The sequence below is a fragment of the Zophobas morio genome, unplaced genomic scaffold (genome assembly GCF_036711695.1).
Source record: "Zophobas morio isolate AGI-343-1 ecotype UQ-CSIRO unplaced genomic scaffold, CSIRO_AGI_Zmor_V1 ptg000008l, whole genome shotgun sequence".
Taxonomy (NCBI): domain Eukaryota; kingdom Metazoa; phylum Arthropoda; class Insecta; order Coleoptera; family Tenebrionidae; genus Zophobas; species Zophobas morio.
The window spans coordinates 12,675,764-12,701,525 of record NW_026972113.1 but is presented as its reverse complement, the minus strand read 5'-3'; the positions used below and the strand labels follow the sequence as shown (position 1 = coordinate 12,701,525).

The 25,762-nt window shown below is 31.2% G+C and overlaps 1 protein-coding gene across 1 annotated transcript in view; it reads right to left on the bottom strand.

Moving 5' to 3' along the window:
* The window catches only part of LOC135124852 (uncharacterized), a 101,320-nt gene that overhangs the window by 16,509 nt on the left and 59,049 nt on the right, over window positions 1-25,762 (bottom strand). Inside the window, exons 2-3 of the mRNA XM_064050075.1 lie at window positions 12,875-12,994; window positions 12,532-12,646 (exon numbers count right to left, since the gene is read on the bottom strand). Coding sequence (XP_063906145.1) covers window positions 12,532-12,646; window positions 12,875-12,994 — 235 coding nt within the window. The remainder of the gene's footprint in view (window positions 1-12,531; window positions 12,647-12,874; window positions 12,995-25,762) is intronic.

Here is a 25,762-nt window from a genome sequence, read left to right as displayed (position 1 = left end):
TAATAAAGCAGATAGCTTGTCACGAATTCACCAAATTTCAGTCAGACGCGATTTATACAAGAACTTTTTAAAAGAAATTGAGGATTGTACTGTTACTAACGATAACGTTGTTGATACAGATCAAAGTTTAGATGATGTGCCTAAAGAAATTAATTTGTTTTATGTAACAGATCGTGAATTTTCTGATAAGACGGAATATTACAATAGCGAATATGAGTTGAAATCTCAACAAGCTCAATTACACAATATAGCTTATTTACAGTCAGATGATCGATATTTTATTTACCTTGTTACTAAAGAAACTAAAGCTCATAAATCATCTTACGAAGATTTGTTTTATTCCTTGCTCAATTTGAAAGATTTTTGCTTGACTAAAGGTATTTCACAACTGGCCACTACTACTAAAAATTTTAGTTGCAGATCAATACAGTTAGAACAATGATAAAATATATTTTTAAAAACACAAACGTAAGCATTAGCCTCTATCATGAAAATGTTCATAATAATCTGACGCCTGAAGAAGTGCAAGAAGTACTAAAAGAATTTCACGTGACTCCCACTGGAGGTCACGAAGGTGTGAACAAAACTTATAACAGAATCAGACAATACTATAAATGGAAAAATATGTTTAAAGACATTCAGAAATTTATAAGGTCATGTTCACAATGTCAGAAAAATAAATGTTCAAAACGTACGAAACTACCAATGGTCATAACAACAACTTCATCAGTTCCTTTTGAGAAAATATTTTTAGATGTGGTAGGTCCTCTAAATCAGTCCGAAAATGGAAACAAATACATACTTACTTTTCACGACGACTTAACCAAATTTTCTATAGCTATTCCGTTACCGAATCAAGAAGCAAACACAATAGCTCATGCCTTCACCACACATATTATTTGTCAGTACGGATTGCCAAATTACGTAGTCACGGATCAAGGAAGTAATTTCATGAGTGAAGTCTTTAAAACAACTTGCAGTATTTTAAAAATAAAACATATTTGTTGTACTAGTTATCATCCGCAATCGAACGGAAGTTTAGAAAGATCTCATAGAACTTTAGTCGAATATTTGCGAAATTTTATAAATCAAGATTTGACAAATTGGGATGAGTTTTTGCCGTATGCAACATTTAGTTTCAATACCACTCCGCATACTTCGACAAGTTATTCTCCTTTTGAATTATTATATGGTAGAAAAGCGAAACTACCTTCGTCTATAACTAGAAGTCCCGAAATGTTTTATAGCTATGATGATTACTATAATGAACTAAAATCAAGAATGCAACATAGTAATGAAATTGCTCGCAAAAATTTATTAAATAGTAAAGTCAAGTCTAAACAATATTATGATAAATATATAAAGGAGCTTGATTTAAAAGTTACTGACAAGGTATATTTAGTAAACGAAGAAAAGAAAATCGGTAAAACGAAAAAACTGCAACCTCTTTATAAGGGGCCATATGAAGTAGTGTCCATAGATTCCGATGTGAATTGCACTATTAGGATAGGCAAGAAATTGGTAGTGGTTCACAAAAATAGATTAAAAAAATGTATTGAGTAAATGATACATATCTTTACTTTTCTATCTCTTTTCTATTTCTTTGAAATTTAAAATTTAAAATTTTTGTAAACGTAAATATTATTGTTGCAGGGTCAAGGTTTCGATTCAACCATGACCTACCTTAAAATAAGTCATGTTATATTATACTGATACGTCAGCACGTTCATTCACGCAGGTGGTCTAGATTCATATAACTATACAATATACTTTTTCTCCTAGATTTTTCTATGAATTTGGAAATGCTCCATATGAGCTAATAAATACCCATTTAAGTCTTATAGATTGGTCACAAATGAACGCGATGGAAAAGTTGTCGGATGCTATATATTTTTTTTACTCTAAAATAAATTCATTAATTCTTGAGTATGTTCCTTATAAAGTACAATCATGTTCAAATAGGGGAAACTTTCCTTTGTGGATAGATAAACAAACAAAATTATTGATTTTTGAAAAAAAGGACGCTCATAAGAGGTATAAAAAGAGTAACCTTTATTCGGACTATTTAAAATTTTGTAATTTAAGAACCATATGCAAAAGAGCACTTACTTCTTGCCGAAAGAGATATATACTTAATATAGAAAAAAATATTTGCTCAAATAGCAAGTATTTTTGGAATTTTATAAATTCAAATCGTTTAAATCATAATGGTTTTCCCAGTACAATGTATTATAATAATAAAAATGAAACTTCCATTCAGGGTATTGTAAATCTTTTTGCTGAATTCTTTCAAGGAGTGTATGTTTCTAGTTCAAATCACAAAAAATCTGTTAACATCATGAAATCTGTTTTGGATCTAAATGATATATTTATTTCAGATGAAATTATTTTAGACAAATTATTAAAATTGAAATCTTCAAATGCATCTAGTCCGGATGGGATTCCTGCTAGTTTTGTTAAAAATTGTGCTCAAAATCTTTGCTTTCCGCTAAATATATTATTTACAAAATCTATCTATGAAGGTGAGGTTCCCGACATTTGGAAATTATCATTTCTTAAGCCTATTTTTAAAAAAGGATGTAAGAGTGATGTATCAAATTATAGAGGTGTTTCTATTGCGTCACCTATAGCTAAAATATTAGATAACATAGTAACAGATTCTTTCTCTTATCATGTTAAGCAATTTATAGTAAACGAGCAGCATGGGTTCCTAAAAGGCCGTTCCACTGAAACAAATTTATTTGTGTTTACTGATTTTATTGTAAATAATTTAGAGTTAGGTAAGGAAGTTGATTGTATTTTTACTGACATGAAAAAGGCATTTGATCGGGTGGATATAACATTGCTTCTGGTAAAACTGTCTGAGCTCGGTATTGGAAATCCTTTATTAAATTGGTTAAGTTCATTCTTGAATGACAGAAAGCAAGTAGTCGTTATAAAAGAAGTAAAATCTTGTAATATAAACGTAACGTCTGGTGTTCCCCAAGGATCACATTTGGGTCCAGTTTTGTTCTCTTTATTTATAAATGATGTAATAAATGTTGTTAAACACAGCAATATTTTACTTTTTGCCGATGACATAAAAATATTTCGATTGATTTCTAGTACGGGTGATTGCAGTTATCTTCAATCTGATTTGGATAGATTCTATAATTGGTGTATAAATAATAAGATAGAATTAAGCATTTCAAAATGTAACAGTATTAGATTTAGCAAGAAAATAGAGACAAATTTATTTGATTATTTTATTTCGAATTACAAGTTAAATCAGGTTTGCCAGATTCGTGATTTAGGTGTGATTCTTGACTCAAGACTACTCTACTCTGTTCATATTAATTAAATTATTTTAAAAGCTAATAAATTACTAGGTTTCATTATACGTAGTTGCAAAGAATTCAATGATGTTCGCCCGTTGTTAATCTTATTTAATTCATTAGTTCGCCCTATTGTCGAATATTGCTGTGTCATATGGTGTCCTTTTTATCAAGTGTTTATTAATAGATTAGAAAATATTCAAAAAAAGTTTGTGAGATTTTTGTGCTTCAAATTTATTGTGTTATATTCTAGAGTAAATTACTTAAATATTCTTATTTATTTTGGTCTATGGCCATTAGAATTACGTAGGTTAATGTTTGATGTGTTTTTTTGTTTTAAAATTTTAAATTCTTTGATTACGTGTCCACCTTTGTTGAAATTATTCTCATTGTATGTTCCACAACGAAATGTAAGATCTACTCATCTGCTGAGCATTCCATTCCATCGCACTTTGTATGGTAGGGAATCAGCTCGTAGCAGGATCAGTAAAAGTACCTTAACACTAAGAGATATTGATATTGTGGGTGTCCCTTTTGTATCGTTTAAACGTAATTTGAAAAATGTTCTGTTAGATAAAGTACATATGTAATTTCTCCATTTATAATTGTTAGTTTATTGACATTTGTAAAAGGTACAACAATACCGTTAATAAAGTACATACATACATACATACATACATACACATTAACGTATTTTTTTATCAGGATAAACTTTGTTTTGTAATAGTTATTCCACTGATTCATCCTCGTAATTACGATTTGTTAAAAATGTCAAGCCTTCCAATACACTTGTCAGTGTATTTCATTTTTATTCAACCACAAAAGCCGTATTTAATAATAGATCCTGTACGACAACACTATTTTCTTTTCGAATATTCTGAAATTCAAGAATGCTTAAAAATTTCAAGCAACTACATTTGTAAGCAATCACACCCTATCTACTTAATTAGTGCACATGCATGGGGGTTGTGAGTCGAATTTACTAACTCCTGTTGATAAGATACCTAAATCTTGTGAAACACGGGTAATGAAGCTATCAAATACCATTTTTATACAATTGGCTTCTCCAAATTCGTGGTTGGTAATTACGAATAAAGAAGAGTATATAAATATTAACTGCAAACCATCCGATCAACGATATGTTCTTTCATTAAATCATACTGGCATTTTGAGATTAAATTCGAATTGTAGCGGTTACACAAAATCACTAATACTAAATACACAAAATTACTTCTCGAGCGAAATCTTCACGAATTTGATCCCTCCATTAGATATTACAGATTCAATTCATATAAATATGTCTGAGTTTGGAAATTCCCAGTTGTCAGAGCTGTCAGATAATCCTTTAGTGATCGATAGAAATAATATTCAAAAATTGAAATCAATAAGTGTAAAAAATCGACGATTTAAAACGTAACCAAAAACTTAATTATTTAGAGAATAACCAAAATTCGCATAAAATGCACATATTTTCAATGTATGAGTTATATTTGTTAGGAATTGTTGTAGCAGTAATAATTTTTTTGCGGAAGATTAATTTTTGTAAGAGGATCACAAGCAGCATGACTAGGCATGACAATCTGGAGCAGCCAGTTCCTGCTATTCGTAGGTCCTTATTGGAACTAAGAAGGGTAGATATGGATAGTGATAATTGTGGGGGGAGGTGTTGTAAAGTAAAGTAGGTTATTGTTGCATTATTGTTGCATTATAATTTCATTTCGACATAGTTTTGTTAGCTATATTAAATTAGGTTGCTTGTCCAAATGTTTTGTAATCGCTGACTCCTCTGTATTTTGTAAGAATATGGTCAGTTGCCCTCGTTACGAGGAAGTGATAAATAGAGGAGTCAACGAAGAGACAGGAGAGAGAATGTGTGTAAGGTAGAGAAGAAGTTGCCATGTGATCATGGCCATGTATAAAGTTGTCATGTAAGTTTTGTTATGTGGGCAGTGAAATAAACGGGAAATCGAAATATATGTGTCTAAGTCACAACCCCTTCACAACAGTCTATCTGTTACGAAAATGTATGCATCTCATGGGAAATTTTCTAAGGATCACGAAACTGTGATTATTTTCGTCGTATGTCCTCAAATAATGGAGAAAATAACTCATTAAACAAGTCGTGTCCAATATTTTTTGTAAAAATGTAAAACTTACTAAAGTAGTCCGAAAATAGGTCTACCTGTCAGGAAGATGAGAAATTTTCTCAGGATCACGATTTATTTTCTTAATATGCAGTCAAATAACGGAGAAAACGGTTGATTTAGACTGACGTCTCTACTATTTTAAGCAAAGATATAAACTCTTCACATTCAGATTAGGATTGATCCGGAAATAGATCCGTCCAGTACGAAAATGTGCGTATTTTACTGGATCCCTTTCTGGACCGACAACACGTTTAATATTTTCGCCAAAAATGTAACAATCAAGCTGGATTTTCCGCCCAGACGAGCACGAATGGCGGCTCATTTTCGTTTACGGTGGCGTAAACTTTCCCTAATTGGGACTAGTGCTTAATGCTCACATTCGAGCTTCGCTAAATAACAGCACTTTACAATTAAACAAAAACACGTAAAATTAGTTGGCAACTTTTCAGCGAAAACTCGCTCCATTTATAGTTCCACGACGTACGAGCGCACACAACACTCCCCTAATTAAACTCCAAAAATCCCGCAACATCGTCGACAACTCTCCAGCAAAACAACCTGCCGTCAACTTCGAATTTAATTAAAATCTCGAACTGCCGAGATAATACATCCACGAATACTTTAATCTCATTAAGATGACTCGCTAATCTTTCCGAAACGTCGGACCTGGCGGACAGATAACGCGACTTGGCGTTTTTCCGGGCTCGGCCTGCAAACGCGCTCCGGAACAATATAATCCCGTTTATGAATGCCTCGCAATTATACGAAAATCAATAGAGATTTTTGCGCGAGCTGGAAATTTAACAGGTCGGCGGTGGATACACAATATTGTCTTATTGCCTCATCGTGAAAGTAAAACGCTGGAAATTTCATTTCGCCGGCTCGAAATGACAATTGTCGATGGCACAAATTTCAATTAGGACGAACAAAGCGGCGAAAATTTACATTCGACGGTTTAATTAAACCGGGCAGATCTTGCAGTGTCGAACTTCATAAACAAAAAAAAAAGTGCTTGGTAATATCGAGTGCACTCGGAGGGAAATCGGTTTCATTTTCCGACGACAGAAAAATCGCGCTGGAGGTCCGGAAACCGGCATTCAGGCAACACTTCTGTAATTTGTGTCAATTTGTCAGTACATAACGGGTGTAGTAAAGTGCGTATTTTTGTGGTAATTTCAAGAAAATTATGTTAGTACAATGATAAGTCTGATATCTACAATCAATTCGTCGTCATCACATTATTGGTGGGGATGACTGGACAAGTTTTGGTTAGCGTTTTGCGTTTATACATGATATTCCTAATACAAATAGAAAATTTGAGAACAAACGGCCCAGTACTTTCGGAGATATAAAAATCCGGGACGGCAGACAGACGGACAGACAGACGGAAACGGGAGACCTATTTCTTAGTACTCTAGGGGTGACGAACGTTCGAGAAAACGTAAAAGTAGAGAGTCGGCCGGCGGACTTGATTACAATACTTCCTTCGCTTAAAAACTGGTCGAAGTTTAGTTAAACAAAAGTTTTCTCGCCCCTGAAGTGCAGCTCAACTAATGGCGCTTCTTTGAAAAAATATAAAAATTGAATTTTTCAATTGTTCAATTTTTCTTTTTTTTTGTTTCTTCAGTTTTCCAATTTCCAATTTTTCGAGTTTTTAAACTTTCCTTTTTTAGATTTTCAATTTTGCAACGTTTGAATTTCCCAATATTTAATTTTTCTATTTTTTGTTTCTTCGCTTTTTCAATTTACAATTTTTCGATTTTTCAATTTTTAATTTTTCATTTCTTTAATGAATGTTTTGATTTTATAATTTTTGGTTTTTTCAGTTTCGATTTTTTCAGTTTTTCGTTTCTTCAATTTTTCGATTTGCAATTTTTCAGTTTTTCATTTTTTTTGTTACTTCAACTTTACGAAATGTAACTCTTTGGGTTTTCATTTAAAAATTTTCCAGTTTTCTGATTTTCCAAATTTTGGAAGTTCCAATTTTTGGATTTTATAATTTTTGACTTGCAGTTTCATTAGATTTAAATTTTTTATGTCTTCAATTTTTAAATTTTTGATTTTTTTTATTTCTTCAATTTTTCTGTTTAAAATTTCTCGAGTTTTCAATTTTTAATTTTTCAGTTCTTTAAATTTTAGATTTTTGAATGTTGCGATTTTATAATTTTTTGTTTTTTTTTTTCAGTTTTGATTTTTTTCAGTTTTTCGTTTCTTCGATTTTTCGATTTGCAATTTTTCGTTTTGGTCGTTTATGTTCCTTATTTTTTCAATATTTTGGTTTTTTAATGATCTGATTAGATAAGATTTCTTTTTTTTTAAGGTAAATTGTTTTAATTTTTGGACTTTTACTTCCCGAAATCTTGCAGATGTTAAAATAAATTTTTGATCAAAATGTCAAAATCAAAATCAGAAAATTGATGACGTCAGGTCAAAATTTTGCCGAATAAATCTAAAATGTCCAAAATATGATTAGTTTATACTTGTGATTTATCGTTCGATTCATATGTATTGGATTTGCTTATACAGGGTGACTCAAAAAAATTAATGAATGCTTGAATTTATTTTATTGATTTAATCAGGAACTGCAAACCTAATAGTTTGAAATCTTGGAAATGTTTTAAAGTTATCATAAGCATGGTAGATTTTTGATCAAAATGTATTGTTCATCCTCCCTAAAATATTGATGACGTCACCTCAAAATACTGCTCAATAAATCCTGTCTTAAATGTGCAAAATATGATTATTCTATACTTGTGATTTATCACTACATTTGCTTATACGGCGTGTCTCAAAAAAATTAATGACTGAGTCAATATATTATAGACGTTTTGAAGTTATTGTAAGCATGTGACTAAATATATCTGTTTATTCCTCCCAAGAAATTGATGACGTCATCTCAAAATTTTTCCGAATAAATTCTATCCAAAATGTGCAAAAAAGTTTTCATTTGTAATTCATCATTGCATTCATATTTTTTAGATCCCGCCCCCTATTTTCTCAGAGGATATGTGATTTGCCAAAATTAGTCTTATCTTAGCAAGGACTAGCCCCGCCCACCCGCCCTCTATTTTCTTATAGGGTATGGCATTTGCCAAGATTAGTTCTATCTTAGCAAGTACTAGCCCCGCCCACCCACCCCATATTTTCTCAGAGGATTGTCATTTGCCAAAATCAGTCTTATCCTAGCAAATACCTTTTAAGAAAATAGAGGGCGGGACTAGTACTTGGTAAGATAAGATTTATTTTGGCAAATGACATATCCTCTGAGAAAATAGGGGGCGGGTGGGCGGGGCTAGTACTTGTTAAGATAAGACTTATTTTGGCAAATGACATATGCTCTGAGAAAATGGGGGGTGGGTGGGGGGGCTAGTCCTTCCTAATTCTGATTGGGTGTCTATTTTTTATGTTTCATTTTGCTTCAGGAGCGAGGAAAGTTCTGTTGAAACAACTCTCGACCAATTCTTTAGTTTTTCGATTTGCAATTTTTCGTTTTTTCATTTTCAGATTTTTCACTTTGTTGATTTTTCAATTTTTCATTCCTGCAACTTTTGATTTGCAATTTTTCCAGTTTTCGTTTTTAATGTGTAATGATGATTAAAACTTTTTCCATGTATTCGATTTTTCAGTTTTTCGATTTTAATTTTTCAATTTTTCGACATTTCACTGTTACACTTTCTTGATTTTTCGTTTTCTAATGTTTCAATATTTCGTTTCTTCAGTCCTTCGGTTTGCAATTTTTTTATCTTACACTGATTCCATTTTGAAATTTTTCGTTTTTTCAGTTTTTTTTGTTTTTTGATTTCTCACTATTCAAATTAAAAAAATGGAAAAATTGCAAAAGCGAAAAACTACAAAATCAGAAAAAGTTAATTAAATATATGTAGGTGTTATACCTATACTGGAATTATTTAACATTAGTCTGCTAATTTGGAATTCTCCGGAATTTTTTCGTTGGAATTATTCTAGAATTTTTTAAGTTATAATTTTGAGAAAATTATCATTGGATTTATCTTTATCGAATGTTTAGTGAATATTTGGATTTTCAGAATTATTAATAAAAAGTTAAAAGTACAAGCGAAAATTCAAAAATGAAAAAACGAAAAATATAAAATGAAAACTTTGAAAAATCAAGAAGTTGTCGAATTGAAGAAACAAAAATTCGAAATTCGAAAGATTAAAAATTGAGAAAATTGAAAATCGAAAAAGTGCAAAATTGAAAAAACGATATATGTACCTATTGTAAAATCGAAATATTGAAAATTAAAGAAACCGAAAAATCGGATAACTGGAAATGTAAGCTAATGTAAGGAAACAATTGTTGGAATTGAATCATGTGTAAGTGTACCAATGTTGTGAGCATTATGTGTTTATTGTAAATTTAATATTGTTTATGTGTTTATTGTAAATTTAATATTGTTCCTGTGGTTGTATCCACTATGGACTATATATTAGTCTGCTGGATAAATAAATATATTATTATTATTATTATTATTATTAAATTAAAAAATTGCAAAATTGAGGAATTGAAAAATCAAAGACTGAAAATTTGAAAAATTGAAAAAACGAAAAATTGGGCAATCAAAAAATTAAAAATTAAGAAACTGTAAAATCGAAAAATGAAAAATTGTACTCCTAATTTCGAAAAATTGCGAAATTGCAAAATTGTAAATCGAACAATGAAGAAAGGCGAAATTGAAAAACTTGGAAGTCGAGAAACTGAAACATTGAAAAAATTATACTTGAAAAAACATTGAAAAATGAAAAAGTTGAAAACGAAAGAAAATGAAAAATCAAAAAATTGGATTTTTCGAAAAATTATAAAATTTGATTTTGCGAATTTTATTTTTTTATGATAACCGTAATAAGTTAAAATAAAGATATTGTTTTAGGGGAGTTTTTCCATTACAAAATTTGGAGATGACGTCATCTATATTTTGTACTGTATTCCCAAATTTTCGTGAAAATGGCTGAGTCAATATATTACATTGATTAAATCAAGAGCTGCAGAACTGAATACTTTGAAATTTTGCAGACGTTTTGAAGTTATTGTAAGCATGTAACTAAATATATCTGTTTATTCCCCCCAAGAAATTGATGACGTCATCGTCATCTCAAAATTTTGCCAAATAAATTCTATCCAAAATGTGCAAAATATGATGAGTTTTTACTTGTAATTCACATTGCGTTCACATTTTTGAGATTTGCCCTGTATTTTCTCAGAGGATATGTCATTTGCCAAAATTAGTCTTATCTTAGCAAGGACTAGCCCCGCCCACCCGCCCTCTATTTTCTTATAGGGTATGGCATTTGCCAAGATCAGTTCTATCTTAGCAAATACTAGCCCCGCCCACCCACCCCATATTTTCTCAGAGGATTGTCATTTGCCAAAATCAGTCTTATCCTAGTACATACCTTTTAAGAAAATAGAGGGCGGGACTAGTACTTGGTAAGATAATATTTATTTTGGCAAATGACATATCCTCTGAAAAAATAGGGAGCGGGTGGGCGGGGCTAGTACTTGTTGAGATAAGACTTCTTTTGGCAAATGACATAAGCTCTGAGAAAACAGGGGGTGGGTGGGCGGGGCTAGTACTTCCTAAATCTGATTGGGTGTTTATTTTTTATGTTCATTTTACTTCAGGAGCGAGGGAAGTTCTGTTGAAACAACTCTCGACCAATTCTTTAGTTTTTCGATTTGCAATTTTTCGTTTTTTCATTTTCAGATTTTTGAGTTTGTTGATTTTTCAATTTTTCATTCCTGCAATTTTTGATTTGCAGTTTTTCCAGTTTTCGTTTTTAATGTGTAATGGTGATTAAAACTTTTTCCATGTATTCGATATTTCAGTTTTTCGATTTTAATTTTTCAATTTTTCGATATTTCAGTGCTACACTTTCTCGATTTCTCGTTTTCCAATGTTTCAATATTTCGTGTCTTCAGTCCTTGGGTTTGCAATTTTTTTATCTTACACTGTTTCCATTTTGAAATTTTTCGATTTTTCAGTTTTTTTTGTTTTTTGATTTTTCACTATTCAAATTAAAAAAATGGAAAAATTGCAAAAGCGAAAAACTACAAAATCGGAAAAAGTTAATTAATTGTATATAGGTGTTATACCTATACTGGAATTATTTAACATTAGTCCGCTAATTTGGAATTACCCGGAATTTTTTCGTTGGAATTATTCTAGAATTTTTTAAGTTATAATTTTGAGAAAATTATCATTGGATTTATCTTATCTGTTTAGTGAATATTTGGATTTTCAGAATTATTAATAAAAAGTTAAAAGTGCAATTGAAAAATCAAAAATGAAAAAACGAAAAATATAAAATGAAAACTTTGAAAAATCAAGCAGTTGTCGAATTGAAGAAACAAAAAATTCGAAATTCGAAAGATTAAAAATTGAGAAATTGAAAAACTTGGAAGTCGAGAAACTGAAACATGGAAAAATGAAAAAGTTGAAAACGAAAGACAATGAAAAAACAAAAAATTGGTCGAAGGTACGTAAATCCAGATTTTTCGAAAAATTATAAAATTTGATTTTGCGAATTGTATTTTTTTATGATAATCTTTATTAGTTAAAATAAAGATATTGTTTCAGGTGAGTTTTTCCATTACAAAATTTTGAGATGACGTCATCTATATTTTGTACTGTATTGCCAAATTTTCGGGAAAATGGAGTGAGTCGTTCTTGTTCAAATCAATAGTAAACTACCTCAATCATATTTTTTTTTGAGTCACCCTGCATAAGTAATTCTAAAAACTGAGTATTTCAGAAGGGATTTATTAGTCAAATTTTTGAGATGGCGTCATCAATTTTTTGGAGGAGATAAACGAATATGTTTTGATTAACGATTTAGCAAATTGTTATTATTAAAATCAATACTCTTGTCGTACTCGTTCTCGAGTTTTAAATATCGCACGCACAAAAACCCGAGTGCAGAATCCACTAATTAAGCCCCTTCAGCCTAAAATCCCCTTTGTTACTTCGTTCCTTTGTTCGACCGAATAACGACGTTCTTTTTCTCAAGTCTCTTTCTCAGTGTTCGAAATTGTAAAAAACGCAAAGAAATACCTGCGGCGAGAATCGTGGCTCCTCCTGCGGGAATCCCCAGTCCCAGGTTCATCCGTCCCTTCTCCTCGATGAAAGCCACGGTTCCGATTACCAAGAACGAGATGCCGCAAACGATCTAGAGCGGCAAAACAGGAGCTCATTAATTACGGGTTTATTTCGGAGGGCTGTTATGCCAAAATTGGATGTGCGTTAACAATAATATTTGCATAAAAATTTAATTACGGCGGACTTGGAGCATTATTTATGCGGTCGGGAAAAAACGGATCCTTGTTTTGTTCGAGGGAATATTAATAATCGGGATGTTTGTGAGGGGTCTTCGGGTGGTGCGGGAGCGGGGGCTCACCTGGAGGACTCGCAGGCGGAAAACCACGGCGAAGGGGTAGTAGTCGAGGGCGTAGCGGGTGTCGGGGGTCTTATCCGAGTCGGATGGGGCGACGGTTTCCTTCAGTTTGGAAAGCCCGACCTGAAACAAATTTAGTAATTTAGATTTGGGATTTGCATGAAGGAGTTTATAATTTTTCGGTCGGTATCGATTCGGGCGGGAATGTTAATTTTAACGGTAGAACCACCGAAACAATCTGCTACGATCATTGTTAACACATTTTAACAAAATTAAAAACAGAGGAAATAAAAAATCCTTGTATTTAATATTTAACAAACCGACTTCCTTTTGAGTATCTCATACCCTTAAGACTGAAACAAAATGTTCTTAAAACCCCAAAGACCCTTTCCAAATCTTCTCGCGCACTTGTTCAGACTTCAAACACACCTTCTTTAATCCATCATCCCCTCTCGCGCCACAAACAACCCCGCTAAAACCCCGTCAAATCGCCTTACTTCCCCGGATCCGATTTCCCTCAGGCCTCCCGAATCGACCAAATATCCAAAGTCCCATTATCATAAGAAAAAATCCAATTAGATCATCCCCAGCCCGAGCCCACTCGACTGTTTCACATTATCGACGCTCGAGCAAAAATCCCGCCGTCCAACTCCGCTGGGGCAAATATTTTCAGTGGGAGCAAAGCAAGAAAGTCGAGAGGAGGCTTAATGGCTATGGATAAGCCTTTAGCTAATCGCGGGTCGCACAAGAATCGGGATGTTGTTGATCTGATTGAGCTTTTAGCGTAATTAGATCGTGATCGAAGCGGAGCTCGGGATTCGGTGTCCCATGCCATTAGCGTGACTCAGTTTTGGCAACATTTTAATAATAAAAATAATAATAGGTCTATTTTCCAACGGACAGATGTCCATATAGAAAGAAAAATCTAACTATTATACATTAACTAGTGTCCCTAAATACATCTATCTGCTATTTAATACTTATTTAGAACACTTAAGGGGACTCGCTAGACGAGGTAACATTTTTTTGGTTTTTTGTATGAAAAAATTATATTAATATAGATGTATCATACATCGAACTGCAGCTTTTTTCATATTCTAGAGCGCAGAGACCAGTTCAATCAATTAAAAAAATATGGCTGAGACATATCGTAAAAAAACCACCATTGTATGTTTTCTTTTCAAGTTTTTTGGGTCATAACCATCATAGAATCGCTTGAAAATTCGCACATGGATAAAACATCACTTCTTACAGGCCGCTGAGTCATTAAATGTTTGTTAGTGGTACAATTTGTTTAAATAATATGTGTTTATTAAAATCACATTATTATTTAAACAAATTGTACCACTAACAAACATTTAAAGACTCTGCGGCCTGTTATTAACAATTTAACAATTATTTTCAATAATTGTTAGTTTTTGTTAAAAACTCTGCTAAGCAATATATCATTAATTTTCCTCTGATATTCCTGTTAGAATTATTCGACGAGCTAATCATCCCCACCACCACTGGGATGACGTCATCTCCAAAATTTACAATAATATGTACACTTGTGACGTTGATTTTCACACTAGACACCCAGATTTTTGGAAAAAAAATCAAAATTGTCTAACAAGATCGTGCAATTTAACTTTGAAACTGATATTACAATTTTTCAATTACCGATTTTTCATTTTTACGATTTTTTAATTCTCATTTTCTTGATGTTAATTTTTTTTAATTTTTCAATTTCGCAATTTTTGGATTTCCAATTATCCGATTTTCCGATTTTTTTAATTTTCAATGTTTCGATTTTATAATACATATTTCGTTTTTTCGATTTTTATGTTTCTCAGTTTTTAATCTTTCGATTTTTCAATTATTCATTTCTTCAATTTTTCAAGTTCCTGATTTCCAGTTTTTAGATTTTAGAAAGTTTTCATTTTATATATTGATTTTCGTTTTTGATTTTTTCAATTTCAATTTTTTTAATCGAAAAGTTAAAAAATCGAAAAATTGGAAAATCGAATAAATGGAAGTTTTAAAATCCATTAAACGAAAAATGGAAAAATCTAAAATCGTAATAATGAAAAACCAAACAAATTGAATAAATAAAGAAAACAGAAAATTGAAACGAAAAACTGCAACTTGAAAAATTGAAAAAATGAAAAATTCAAACATTCAAAAACTAGAAATCGAAAAACTAAAAATATAAAAAATGCAAAACTAGAAGAGTTGCATAAAATTGAAGAAACAAAAAAGAAATGAAAAAATGAAGAAACGAAACCATGGAAAAAATTTTCAGTTTTACGATTTTACACTTTTTCCATTTTTTTTATTCGAAAAGTAGAAAAACCGAAAAATTAAAGACCGAAAAACTAAAAAATTGGACAAAATTGAAAAACTGAATAAACGAAATCGAAAAAGTGGAAAATAGAAAAAAGCAAACCGAAGAGCTGAAGAAACGAAAAATTGAAACATTGAAAAAAAAAAGGAATCGAATCGGAAAATTGAAAAACCTAAAAATCATAAAATCGTCAAAAAACTCGAAAAACTGTAACACGGAAAGATAGAAAAATTCAAAAATTAATAATTGAAAATTGGAATAAATGAAGTCTTAAAATCCTATCATTGAAAAATGAAAAAATTCTAAAATCGTAAAACTGAAAAAGTGAAAAGCTTCAAAATTATAATTATCATTACGTAATACGTATTTAAAACGAAATAAGTATTTGAAATAAAAGAAAAGTTAAAATTAACCATTTCTTAATTTATAAATTTTGCGCTTTTTCATTTCATTTCCGATTTTTCGACTTTTGAAAAATGAAAAACCGAAGAATCAAAAAATCGAAAAATCAGAAATCGTGAAATCGAAAAATCGAAAAATTAACAACCTGAAAAATCGAAGAGTTGAAACACTGAAAATCCCGGAAAACGCAAAGATCCAACAGTTGAAAAATCTAAAAATTGTGAACGTGAAATATCAAAAAAAACTTAGAAATTGAAAAATCGAGGAATTGAAAAGTTGAAAATTTTTGCGGTTTTTCAATTTCTGAATTTTTTGATTGTTCGGTTTATCGATCTCACCGTTTTTCGACAATTTGAGAAATTGAAGAAACTAAAAGTCGAAACGAAAATTCAAAAAGTTGAAAATTTGAAAAATCAATAAATCGAAAAAAATGAAAAATCGAAGAGTCGAAAAGTTGAAAAACCCCGAAAACGCAAAATTAAACAGTTAAAAATCTAAAAATTGTGTAAGTGAAATATCAAAAATTGATAATTAAAGAAACTTAAAAATCTTAAAATTGAAAAATCGAAAAATTTGAATAATGGAAAAATACAAAAATCGAAAGATCGAATGATCCAAGCATCGAAAAATTAAAAATCGAAAAGTCAAGAAGTTGAAAATTTGAAAAAACGAAAATCAAAAAATCGAAAAACCGAAGTATCGAAAAATTGAAAATTCAAGAAACCGAAAAATTTAAATAGTGAAAAATGGATAATTGAAAGATCGAAAAAGTGAAAAATCGAGAAACTGAACAAACAAAAAAAGCAGTTCGAGATATACAAAATTCAAAATGTTCAAAAGTCGAAAAGTCTCAAAACTGAAAAACGGAAAAATCGAAACTTTGAATAATCGAAAAATACAAAAATCTAGAAGTTGTCAAAAAATCCAAACATTGAAAAGCGCAAAATTTAAAAATTGAAAAATTGCAAATATTTGCGGTTTTTCAATTGCTGGATTTTTTCGATTTATCAATCTCCCCATTTTCCAACACTTTGAACTTAAAAATTGAGAAAAATCGAAAAGTCGAAAAGTTGAAAATTTGAAAAATCAAAAACCCGAAAGACCGCGAGGTAAAAAATTAGAAAATCGAAATATCGAGAACCTGAAATATCGAAAAATTGAAAATTCGAGAAACGGAAAAATCTAAAAAGCGAAAAACCGAAAATTCGAGTAATCGAAAAATTGAAAAACGGGACAATGAATAATTGAAAGATCGAAGAAGTGAAAATTCGAGGAATTTAAAAAACTAAAATCGAAGTCGAGATATACAAAAATTGAAGTCGAGATATAGCAAAGAAATAAAAATGTTAGTTTTAGTTCAAGTTCAGTCACCACATCTAGCAAAGGCGGCTGCGGAAATTACTTCTGAAATACATTTAGGTAAAAGCTTTCACCGCAAAATTCCTTACGAAATTCTTACATACACTTCTAACTATAAGCCGCAACTTCAATTACATTAGACGGGATTTACGATCGTCCCACTCATTTTTTTTTTGAGAATTTTTTCACTCCAATAAATCCCCTTCCAAACCTTTCATTAAAAAAACGGCCAACGTAAAGTAAATATTAATCTTCCGAATGATCAGGTCATTAAGTAAATTTGCTTTCGCCGAAAAACATCTTGCAGGTAATTGCCCCAACTTGCACTAACTTCACTCCAATTAGTCTGATCCTTGCGAGGAAAATCCGCATCGATTTTCGTCCCACAACCCAACCAAATTAACTTTCATATTTAACATGCACCCGCTGCACATCCCCTAAAACCCTTTCAGTGTTCCGCTCATGATTACTTCGCCGGAGAGCCTTCCCCAAAGACAAATCAGCACTGCGTCAGCTGAATATCAAAATCGGACATCGCGCGATTTTATTAGGAAATCTGGACGACCCTAGCTAATAAAAAGTTGGCATTTGTCGGGGCGCAAACATAAAATTAGACATTCATAAATGCCTCCATTAGGGCGCTCCCCAGCCGCCGCCCCCAAGTAGTAAAAAATCGAAGGAGTAATAGCCGACGGCTGGCGAAAAAGCCGCCAGTTTTCGCCGACTTTCGCTAGTCTTGCCTTATTAGGATTCGTCGCTGGGATATAATAAGGGAGAGTAATTCCGAGCATTCGTACAATGGCACATCGTGCCGTCAAATAGTCCGTGAAACATGGGAAAAGAGGGAACCGGGACATCTGTATGCCTTTGTGGCCCGCGGCGTAAATAAATCGAGGCTTTGAATTTATTTCTATTCTTGCCAAGGCGGAAATTCATGTTTATATTAAATAGTAAAGTGGAAAATTTCATTTACTTCTTCTTACTTTACTATTACGTCTTTATTCATTCCACCAGGATTACCATAAAACAGTTATCTAATAAGTATGTTTCAGTATTTGAAATCAAATATCTGTTTCTCTTATTCTGTACTTAAAACTGGTGATTTTAATAAATATTTCCGAATTTGCGGACTGTCTGACGGGGAGGAAAACATCACATCTATGCAGAATCGCTAGAATGTTAAATATCATGAAAACCAACTGCCTTGTCTAGGGTTTTTGAAATATCGAGAAAATTTGAAAGTACCAAATCGCCTGACGGAAAGTGTTTATGTTTATACTTCGGAAGAATGTCACGTAGAAATTAGTTTTGAATGAGTTCGTCCTCTCAAAATAGAGGATTAAAAATATTAAGGGGACTTGCTAGACGAGGTATACCCTTTTTTTGGTTTTTTGTATGAAAAAGTGGTATTAATATAGATGTATGATACATCAAACTGCAGCTTTTTTCATATTCTAGACCACAGAGACCAGTTCAATAAATTAAAAAAATATGGTTGAGAAATATCGTAAAAAAAAGCACCTTTGTATGTTTTCTTTTCAAGTTTTATGAACCATAACCATCATAGAATCGCTTGAAAATTCTCACATTGACAAAGCATCACTTTTTACAGGCCGCTGAGTCATTAAATGTTTGTTAGTGGTACAATTCATTTAAATAATAATGTATTTATTAAAATCAAAATATACCACAAATTAATGCAACATACATCGAATAATTTTAACAGGAATATCAAAGGAAAATTAATCATATATTACTTAGCAGAGTTTTTAACAAAAACTAACAATTATTGAAAAAAATGGGTATCAATTCGACAAAATTTGAATCGTTAGTTCAGGACTTTGCCGATAGGAGCGCCAATACAATTTACGGCAGCGACTATCCAAGTAAAACCCATTTTTTCAATAATTGTTAGTTTTTATTATTATTTTATTGTTATAATTTTGAAGATTTTCACTTTTTCAGTTTTACGATTTTAGAATTTTTTCATTTTTCAATGATAGGATTTTAAGACTTCCTTTATTCCAATTTTCAATTATTAATTTTTGAATTTTTCTATCTTTCCATGTTAAGTTTTTCGAGTTTTTTGACGATTTTATAATTTTTAGGTTTTTCAATTTTCCGATTCGATTCCTTTTTTTCAGTGTTTCACTTTTTCGTTTATTCAGTTTTTCAATTTTGTCCAATTTTTTAGTTTTTCGGCCTTTAATTTTTCGGTTTTTCTACTTTTCGAATAAAAAAATGGAAAAAGTGTAAAATCGTAAAACTGAAAATTTATTCCATGGTTTCGTTTCTTCATTTTTTCATTTCTTTTTTGTTTCTTCAATTTTATGCAACTCTTCTAGTTTTGCATTTTTTATATTTTTAGTTTTTCGATTTCTAGTTTTTGAATGTTTGAATTTTCCTATTTCCTTTGTTTATTCAATTTTTTGGTTTTTCATTTTTACGATTTTAGATTTTTCGGTTTCTTGAATTTTCAATTTTTGATACTTCGGTTTCTCGATTTTTCGATTTTCGTTTTTTCAAATTTTCAACTTTTCGACTTTTCGATTATTCATTTCGATTTTTAATTTTTTGATTTCTCAATTTTTAGTTTCTTCAATTTTTCAAAATGTCGAAAAATCGAAAAATCCAGCAATTGAAAAACCGCAAAAATGTGCAATTTTTCGATTTTTCAATTTTTAAATTTTGCGGTTTTCAATGTCTGGATCCTTCGATCTTTCGACTTTTCGATTTTTGTAGTTCTCGATTATTCAAATTTTCAATATTCCAATTTTAAGATTTTTCAGTTTCTTTAATTTACAATTTTTTGATATTTCACTTTCACAATTTTTAGATTTTCAACTGTTTAATTTTGCGTTTTCTGGGTTTTTCAATTTTTCGACTCTTCGATTTTTCGATTTTTCAGTTTTTTCGGTTTCTCGATTTTTAGATTTCTGATTTTCGACTTTACGATCTTTCGGTGTTCGATTTATCGACTTTTCAAATTTTCCACTTTTCGAATTTTCGTTTTGACTTTTAGATTTCTCAATTTGTAGATTCTTCAGTTACTCAAAATGTCGAAAAATGGAGAGATTGATAAACCGAAAAATCGAGAAATCCAGAAATGAAAAACCGCAAAAATTTTCGATTTTTCAATTTCTCAATTTTTCAATTTCTTTAATTTTCAATTTTTTTGATATAAGAATATGCATTTTACTTTCACAACTTTTTGATTTTTCAACTGTTGGGTCTTGCGTTTTCCGGGTTTTTCAATGTTTCAACAGTTCGATTTTTCAGTTTTTGAATTTTTCGATTTCCGTATTTTTCGATTTTCCAAGTTTTCGATTTTTGGATTTCACGATTTCTAATTTTTTGGTTTTTCAACTTTTTAATTTTTCGAATGTTCGGTTTTTAATTTTTCAAAAGTCCAAAAATGGAAAAATTCAGAAATTGGAAAGCGCAAAATTAATAAATTAAGAAATGGAGAATTTGAAATTTTCGATTTAATTTCAAATGTTTCATTTTAAATATTAGGTAATTATAATTTTAATTTTCAAGATTCTCTCTTTTTCAGTTTTACGATTTTATAATTTTTTCATTTTTCAATGACAGGATTGTAAGACTTTATTTATTCGAATTTTCAATTTTTGGGTTTTTCAATTTTCCGATTCGATTTCTTTTTTCCAATCTTTTGATTCATTCATTTTTTTTTTAATATTTCAATTTTCGTTTCTTCAGCTCTTGGATTTGCTTTTTTCGATTTTCCATCTTTTCGATTTTGCAATTTTTCGTTTTTTCAGTTTTTCGGTCTTTAAATTTTTTTTCCAATTTTTTAGTTTTTCGACCTTTACTTTTTCAATGTTTTAACTTTTTGAATAAAAAAATGGAAAAATTGCAAAATCGTAAAACTGGACAATCAAAAATTGAAAACCAAAAAATGAACATTTTTTCCAGTATTTCGTTTCTTCATTTTTTTCATTCCTTTTTTGTCTCTTCAATTTTATGCAATTCTTCTAGTTTTGCATTTTAATTTTTTTAGTTTTTCGATTTTCCAGTTTTTGAATGTTTCAATTTTTCATTTCTACAATCTTTCGATTTCTCAATTTTTCGACTTTTAGATTTTTTCCCGGTTTTTGGTTTTTCGAATTTTAGATTTTTCGACCTCGATTTCAATTTCTAAATTTTTAGTTTCCAATTTTTTGAATTTTTCTTGATTTTTATTTCGTCGCCTTTTAATTTTTCGATTTTTCTGTTCTTCAGTTTGCAATTTTTCATTATTTCGATTCTTCAATTCTTCGATTTTGTTATTTTTCTAGTTCCCCACTTTTCGGTTTTTCAATTTTTCGACTTCCCGTTTTTCCGATTTCTCTATTTTTATTATTCAAATCTGATATTTTTCAATATTTAGATTTTTCAGTTTCTCCAATTTTCAGTTTTTCGAAATTTCAGTTTCTCATTTTTCATGATTTCTTTCGGTTTTCCGCTTTTTTGATTTTTCGATTTCATAATTTTTTGTTTATTCAAATTTTCTTTTTTTTGTGTTTGATGGTTTGAATTTTTCGATTTTTAAAATTTTGATTTATCGATTTCCCGATTACTCGATTTGTGTATTTTTCAATTATTCGAATGTGAAATTCTTCAATATTTAGACTTTTCAGTTTCTCCAATTTTCAGTTTTTCGATTTTTTAATTTCTCGATTTTTCAACGGTCCGATTTTTTGATTTTTCTCGATCTCGACTTCTAGGTCTAAATTTTTTATTTTCAGTTTTTCGATTTTCCTTCTTGATTTTTCAGTTTATCGCTTTTTAATTTTTCGATTTTTCAGTTTTGCAATAATTTCAATTTTTGGATTCTTCAAATTTTAGATTTTTCAATTGTTATGTTTTTCAATTTCTCAAATTTTCAGTTTTTTGAAATTCCAGTTTAACGATTTTTCTCGATATCTCGAATTTTCGAGTTTGAGATTTTTTAATTTTTCAATTTGCAGTTTTTCGTTTCAATTTTCTGTTTTCTTTATTTATTCAATTTGTTTGGTTTTTCATTATTACGATTTTAGATTTTTCCATTTTTCATTTAATGGATTTTAAAACTTTTCATTTATTCGATTTTTCAATTTTTCGATTTTTTAACTTTTCGATTAAAAAAAAATGGAAAAATTGCAAATTGCAAGAACGTAAAATTGAAAAACCAAAAATCAAAAACGAAAATCAATGTATAAAATGAAAACTTTCTAAAATCTAAAAACTGGAAATCAGGAACTTGAAAAATTGAAGAAATGAATAATTGAAAAATCGAAAGATTAAAAACTGAGAAACATAAAAATCGAAAAATCGGATAATTGGAAATCCAAAAATTGTGAAATTGAAAAATTAAGAAAAATTAAAATCAAGAAAATGAAAACTAAAAATCGTAAAAATGAAAAATCGGTAATTGAAAATTGTTAGACAATTTTAATTTTTTTTCCAAAAATCTGGGTGTCTAGTGTGAAAACCAACGTCACAAGTGTACATATTATTGTAAATTTTGGAGATGACGTCATCCCAGTGGTGGTGGGGATGATTAGCTCACGTTCTGGATGTAAATCCTGTATTAAAATGTATTTTCCTGTAGAATCAATAACAACGAATAAAAACTTCAAATGTCTGAACTCTTAAAACTTCGGATTTATTTCCGACAGTAAAACAACACAGCAATCAAATATTTACTATCTGGGCCCACTTTAAACGGTCTCCAATATCAAAAGTCCACAAAAAAATTAATACACCTAACGTGTTCGAATTTCTTATTTAATGTGTCACCGACAATGCAAAAGCAAACACCAATATTTGCCGGCTCGAGGCCACGGATCGCTATCACTACGCATACGCTCTATCAAAACTTTGTTAGTATTTCCCCTAAAATATCTCTCTGAAATGTTTCTCGTGTAGCATAAAAATGAGCCCTCGGCTTTCCGTCTTATGAAACTTCCCAGCGTCCCAAATAAAAATTCACAACCTCATTCAGAAACACAAATCTCCCAATTACCTTCTGAAATCTCACCTCGTGCCCTTTCAGCCCCGTCGATTCGAAACTTAATCGACACATTTCAATAGACAATCCCGGGGGGATCGCGAAGTTTGCATACTTCCTTCGAACTATTGTTCCGAAGCCACAACGTGGAACAACCTCGAGCGACTACGAAATTTTCATCCAACATTCATCCGAGATCCCGGAGTTTATTTTTAGTTTTTAAACGAAGACATACGAGACAGGTTAAAAGTCAATATCGAGGAGTAAAATTCCCAATAGGAGCGATGTGGGTATTTGCTGGAATAAAATTTGTGGCTTCCAGCTCTAACACACTTAAGTGCTTTTTATGTGTCCGTTATAGTAATTTCGAAAGGCCATCTCTCTGCGACAAACTTCGCTGGCTGCGCCGGAATAAAAATGAGTAAAGAGCTGACTTTAGATTAAAAAAGGCAAAATAGGCAAGTTTTAGGCAAAATTAATTTTACGCAACGTCTGGTTTTCTTTGACATCTACATTTATTTTATGATTTTACGTAATCAGCGATCCTAATCTTCGTTAAAATTTGCATAACATATTAGATGTTTATAATACTGTTACAAAAGAAACCCATACGCCACCCCGGTACGACGCCTATGGGTTCTAGTATGTACGACCATGATGACTCATCGTACGGTTTCACGATGGCCGAGTGGCGGTCGCTAAAGAAAGGCCTGGAAGCGTAAGTCGCGATGGATTCACGAAAGACCTCGATCACGAAACCTGTGCTTAGGGATATTGAAAATTCAGATTTTAGAGCAAAATAGGCACAAAAAAAGTAAGGCTTGAATAAAAGGATTTCAGATAGGTACACATTTATATACAACTTTCATGCATTTGCCTACAACGAAGATAAAAGGCATTTGCCCTAGAATCCGCCCTTTACTTCTAAGGCCGTTTTAGTCATTTCGAAAGTCCATCTCTTTCCTACAAACTTCGCTCGCCCCTCCGGAATAGAAATGAGTTTCGGACGGAAGTATGTATTACAAATCACTGATCCACAATTACGGAAAAATTCACCTTTGCTCTTTGAGAAGTTCGACAAAGCTCCGTAATAACGCCGAAATCTCTTTGGAATACGAGTGCGAGTCGCGCGGGATGTGGAAACTGAAAGGTTGTCTTTTTCATTAAAACTTTAATGTTTATTGTTTATTTGGCGAAAGTGGAGAGTTTCGTGGACGTACGCCGACTAAAAGTGGGTATTTTTATTAAAGAAAAACAAATATGTGAGGGTTGGAAAAGTCACATCGGTCGAGCCCGAATAACGCAAACAACGATAAATAAACGTGGCGGAAAATAGAAAACTGTTTGCTAAAAGTCAAACAAACTCGATTACGGAGGCAAATCCCTGTCAATATTTACCTCCACGTGTGCGCCCCCCTTTAAACAACCGACACAAATCAGAGGAAAAAGCGGCTGTATCGTGTTACAATTAACTGGGACGAGGCGTTAAGCTTTCATTTTATGGCGTTCTGTTCTCACGTTGCTTTCATGTGCCCTAAACTCGGACTGATAGCCTAATTGATTGTCACCCCTACCATGGAACAGGGTAGAAGGGACGGTCGCTGCCTTTTACGACGAGCGGATCACGCAGAGAGGCGCAATTTAACTCCACCCGTAAGGAGAAGCAATTGTCAATCCCTAATTATATAACAAAAAATTACGAGGACATTTAGGTATTTTTCAAAATTATTCATCGGTACCCTAAATTATCTCGATTACTATTTATCGATTTTTCAGTTTTCCGATATTTCAGTTTTGAAATTTTCACTTTCTCATTTTTCTATTTTTAAGTTTTGCGGTTTTTCAATTTCTGGATTTTGCGATTTTTCGCGTTTTCGATTTTTTAATCCTTTGATTTTTCGACTTTTCGAAAAACTGAAATTACACTATTCCATTCCATAAATACTGAAAATCGAAAAATAGAAAACCCGAAATCTTGAAAAAAACAGAAATCGCGAAATCGAAAAATCAAGAAGTCGAACAACTGAGAAGTCGGAAAATTGGAAAATCCAAAACTCGACAAATCAAAGTCGAAAAATTGAGAAATTGAAAACTAGAAAAATCCAAAACTCGGAAAATCAAAAAGAAAAATCCAAAAATTTAAAGTCTAAAAATTTAGAACTAAAAATCGAAATTTAGATACTTCTACAAAATCGAAGAATAGAAAAAAATCACAAATCACGAAATCGAAAAATCGAGAAACCGAAATTTCCAGAAACGGAAAAATCTAAAAATTGAAAAATCCACAAACTGAAAAATCTAAAATTTGAAATATCGAAAAACTGGCAAATTGAAAAATTGAAAAACTGAGACGATTGATTGAAGAATCGACAAATCGAAAAGTCGAAAAATCGAAATTTCTAACAATTGAAAAATCAAAAAATCGAAACATCGTAAAATTACAATCCACGAAATCGAAAAATCGAGGAATCAAAGTCGAAAATTTGAGAAACTGAAAACCTGAAATATCCAAAACACGGAAAATCAAAAAGAAAATTCCAAAAATTTAGAACTAGTAAACGAAATCGAAATACCTATACGAAATCGAAGAATGGAAAAAATCACATATCACGAAATTGAAAAATCGAGAAACTAAAATTTCGAAAAACAGAAATCTCCCGAAATGGAAAAATCTACACAGTTGAAAAATCCACAAATTGGAAAATCTAAAATTTGAAATATTGAAAAACTGGCAAATTGAAAAATTGAAAAACTGAGACGATTGATTGAAGAAAAGAATCGACAAATCGAAAAGTCGAAAAATCGAAATTTC